General features: G+C 34.4%; 1 protein-coding gene across 1 annotated transcript in view; it reads right to left on the reverse strand.

The window, feature by feature from the left end:
• Window positions 1-4551, reverse strand: part of ptprc (protein tyrosine phosphatase receptor type C) — a 20802-nt gene that overhangs the window by 9599 nt on the left and 6652 nt on the right. Inside the window, exons 7-14 of the mRNA XM_034882159.1 lie at window positions 4434-4504; window positions 4100-4336; window positions 3886-4005; window positions 3398-3532; window positions 3153-3294; window positions 3099-3109; window positions 2553-2696; window positions 472-680 (exon numbers count right to left, since the gene is read on the reverse strand). Coding sequence (XP_034738050.1) covers window positions 472-680; window positions 2553-2696; window positions 3099-3109; window positions 3153-3294; window positions 3398-3532; window positions 3886-4005; window positions 4100-4336; window positions 4434-4504 — 1069 coding nt within the window. The remainder of the gene's footprint in view (window positions 1-471; window positions 681-2552; window positions 2697-3098; window positions 3110-3152; window positions 3295-3397; window positions 3533-3885; window positions 4006-4099; window positions 4337-4433; window positions 4505-4551) is intronic.

The raw sequence follows: 4551 nt of genomic DNA on the forward strand, positions 1-4551 counted from the left end.
AAGGAAAAATGCCACAACATTTGTTGTGATTGGTCTAAAGTTTTGCAATCTGCTAAAGAAATACTTTGCCTGTTTACCTTACATGATAAAGCACAAAAATATGAGCGAAAACGCTTACATTGTGTTTATTAAACGTCTTCATATGATTTTTTTTTCACACTGCAAATGTGTGCATGTTTTTGATCTTGTTGAGTTATTAAATGGCTGATTTTGCTGCTTGTAGTTTTTGACATGCGGCCATTTCCTTATCATTCTATATATGGTGTTTGGGCACATGAAGTAAGTGGAAAGGTCTCATGTGCCCAGAGACTAAATATAGTATGATAAAGAAAACCTATGTTTCAGCCAAATGGTTTGACAGATTTTGAGCCCAGAGAACACTTCCACCAAATAAAATGCATACTTGAAATTGCAGGCACAAATGGAGAAATAAAGTTATAATCCCATTTTGAAACCAAAAATGACTCAAACCTCCAGCTGGTATTCTGTTGAGTAGCTTAGATCTTTGAATTCAAACTTGCACTTTTTACTATCAGCCTCCATCGGATTGACACCAGCACGAAGAAGACGCGCTTTGAATTTTTCCCCAGGTCCATTAAAATTATGGCTAGGATTACAGGTTACTCTTATCACGTTATTCTCTGGAAGGGTCACTGACAGTGAAGTTATGTCGTCTGGTACTGTAAGAGAATGAAGAAAAACAAAACCCATTCATTTAGATACAACACGTTGAGCTTTCTGACAATTAAATTGGAATGTTATTTTGTATAAACAGCAGTTAATACACTGAACATTATTAAAGTGTTGTTTTTTGGTTGGCCTGGTTGTCTAAAGTAATTTAAAAACAAAATCTGCAAAGCAAAAAAGATACTTAAATCTGCATTGAAAACTATTAATTATAGAGTTAGAAGCAACACAAACTGAAAGTTACAAATAGCCACTTTAAATTCAACTTTTAGTTATTCCATTTTAAGCAATCACACATTGCCCGACCTATCTCCAAAGCCCTGGGGAGTAAGATCTGGTTACACCACGCATGCATTCTGGGATATGAGGAAGAAACTGGGTTGTTGGGCATTTCTTTAAACCAATCACAATCGCCTTGGGCAGCGCTGAGCCCTGGACGCAGCAACAGTGATTCAGCAAAATAGTGTCGGGAAGGCACACAGAACGTTTAGGGAACGTTAGGGAACGTTAGTTTTTGGTTCTCTAAAGGTTAGTACAAGCCAAACCAAACGTTTAGGGAACGTTCCCTCAGAGTTATAACGTTCTCTAAACGTTAAGAGAACAACCAACTGTAACGTTCCCCTGCGGTTGCGCTGAACCTTCACACAACGTTCCCATTTGGTTGTTTTCTTTTTGAAGTATACACTTAAATTCACTCTAAAATGATTGGTTTTACAAAATCTTATAAAAAACGTTTGTGTGCTAAAACAAACAAACAATAGGCCTACTTTTATTCTTGACTTTGTTTTTTTAAACTGAATTGAATGACAATACATAAAATAACAATTTATGAATAAAACGATTTTCACAGAACAATTCACATTTCTTCAAGTGGCTCAATCAGTTTACAAACAATCTTTCACGCCCCCGCTAGTAGGGGAAGCATCTGCTTTTAGGTGGCCCTGAACTTTGCACCCAGCGGAAGAAAATGTCCCATACAAAATTGAATGAAGTTAACTGTTCAAAATAAACAGTAACTGGAACAATTTAAATTAGCTAGAGACACGGTTAAACGTAATTTGCTTCTATAGTTCGTGAAATTGGGCACAATGTCAGGCTTTATACTGGAAATGTTTTTCACATTTAAAACATTTTTACTTCAAAGAGAGTCATTCTTACAATGAAGCTATCATGAAACGGAAACTAGGTGTTAAAGCAGAAAATAATATAATTATAAGATGACATGTAGAAGAAGAAGTATTTAAAGAAAAAAACTATTTCAAAGTTTGTTTTTTAAATTTATTAGTCATGTCAGAACAGAATGAAGCTGGTAGATTTCTCGTCTAGTAAAAGAGAATAAACACTGACAATAACCACTGTACTTCAAGATTGGAGCTACATTGACATTTATTCATTATTGATTATAATGACTTGAAGAGCAATGTTTTTTATATTGTAGGCCTACAGGAGGTGTATTGATATCAAGGAACAATCATCAGCATTTAACGCCATCTGTTAAAAAAAAGACTAAATACATAAACAATCGGATGAATTACATCATTTATAAAAATGAAGATGAATAGAGCAAATAACGTCTCAAAATAAAATTACTATAATTACTTTAAATAATAATTAAATAAATGATTAAAGTATATCTTGGATTCATGTTCCAAAATTCAAATCTCATTTAGTAAATACATTTCTTGTGCAGGACATTTTTGAGTCACAGAGCCTCACAGACTGAAACAGTTTAATGCTATATGATGTTAATACAGTGTTTAAAATGTTTTTTTTTTAACTTTACACACAGGAAAGAAAGGGCGCCAGCTACAAGCAGTGGAGAGGCCGGAGTGACACCCAAAATAAAAAAAACAATTAACACTTACTTCCAATTGCAGTCTTCTGTGTAACTGGCTGTCGTTTACGAACTTCCTTTTTGTATATTGATTGAACTTCACAGGTATAGTCTTTGTATGGTTCTAGTCCAGTAATATCACATTTTCCTCCTGATGGTAGTTTTTCAGCTTGAACTGCAACATAGTTCATTAGTAACAAGTAGTAACATAAATAATAAGACAACAAAGACAACTTTTCGATTGAGTGACAAGAAAATGGAAATTAAATAAAACAAGATAAATCAATCAATCCCCCCTCTGTGGGTCTAATAAAGGATCTTAAGATAACCAAATGCTAATTTATAAAGTAGCAATTTTTAGCTGTCAACATTTAATGACCTTGTTTACTTCTTATGGAAACATCAAACTCTGACAATCCAATGTTAATTATGTATCATATGTCATGTCATATTTCATCATATTCCCCAATCTCAGGTTATCTACACCTAGCATAACTTAGCATGCTAAAGTGTTAGCATGTAGTACAGTGGATGATTCAAATGTCCACAGAATATTAATTTATTTTGGTTAACTGACCAGTAAATAATCTGCAAAAGTGCAATACTGCAAAGTTATTGTAAATAACTCTACTTACTGGGTTTCTGATTTGAGTGAGTACCACAACTGCAGTTGTGAGTAAACATCTGAACATCTTGACAATTTTTACTGGTTGTTGTCCAGTTCAGATGAATGGAGGTATTGGTTGAACTGTTATCTATGTTTATTGTAAGATCTGTTGGAAGACATCATAAATATGTAACAGGGAACTGAGGATTTGGAGCAGATATCTTTATCTTTTGTATCATTGCACTAAGGTAAAATGAGTAATAGCATACCACAGTCAACCTTGAACTCAAAAACAGTTGTGTTTTTAATTGTGACGTTGTTATCCTTGATCTGACCAATACACGTGTAGTCTGTGAAGGGCTCCAGCTCAGACAGATCCTTGGAGTCATTGGGTTTTCCTTTTTCTGAGGAGACAAGGATGACAGCATTTCTTCTATAACTGGCATTTCTATCTTGATGCTAATGAACATTTATCTTTTGTTTTTAGATTCCAATGTGGACACTAGTAAGCAGATATATACAAAAATGTATGTGCTATGAAACTAACTCACAGAGTGCACAAAGCATTTCCTTCACTTCATCTTAGACCAAAAGACAATTGCAGTTTAAAGTGAAACTGATTTTTATCGTCATTTATATTAGTCTTACCATAGTGTGAGCCTCTAATGTGTCAAATTGCCTCTAAATATTCCCGTATAATTCCATTCATAATGTTGGTGACAGACAAAATCTCTTTACTTCTAGTCTTTCAACTTACCCCGACAGGTGTAATTAATGGTGAGATTGTTGCAGTTTGGAGGTAATGGTTTTATTTGATCTATTTTTACAGGAAGTTCCTTTGGAAACGTCTGAGTTAGTTCACTAGTATCTAAGAAATCTGTGAAAAAAGAAAGCAGCATATACATAAACATGATGAAATAAGATCAGCACCACATGCAATTCAAAACACATGAGGACTCTACTATACATACCAGGAGTGATGTAGCTGCTGACTTTAAAGGAACCCGAACAGTTTCCTGAAGTGATGGTTGTAGTCAAATCTGTGCAAATGTCACTGTAACCAGGTTTGATACAAAACACATTACTGTTTTTTGGGCATTTCTCAACTGAAATATATTTTGATGGAAATAGTGAAGAGCTGATGTTCCAATCACTCCCATAACAAACGTATCCAGGCATGCAGCTTTCATTTCTAACTTCACTTTTACCTGAAAAACAGAAGTTAAATGAAATCTGTGTGTGTTATTTTTTAAATTTAAAAAGAAAGTGAGATGAAATTCAACAGTATAAATTATCTTTACTCACTTATTTCACGTGTCTGAGTTTCATTTTCAGTGCTGTTACAGGATGTGCCGTTGTCAGGACTATCAATAAATGTCACACTGTGCTCATATTCAGTACAGGGCTTCAGGTGGTGGATTGA

Source organism: Etheostoma cragini, chromosome 9 (assembly GCF_013103735.1).
Source record: "Etheostoma cragini isolate CJK2018 chromosome 9, CSU_Ecrag_1.0, whole genome shotgun sequence".
Lineage (NCBI taxonomy): Eukaryota > Metazoa > Chordata > Actinopteri > Perciformes > Percidae > Etheostoma > Etheostoma cragini.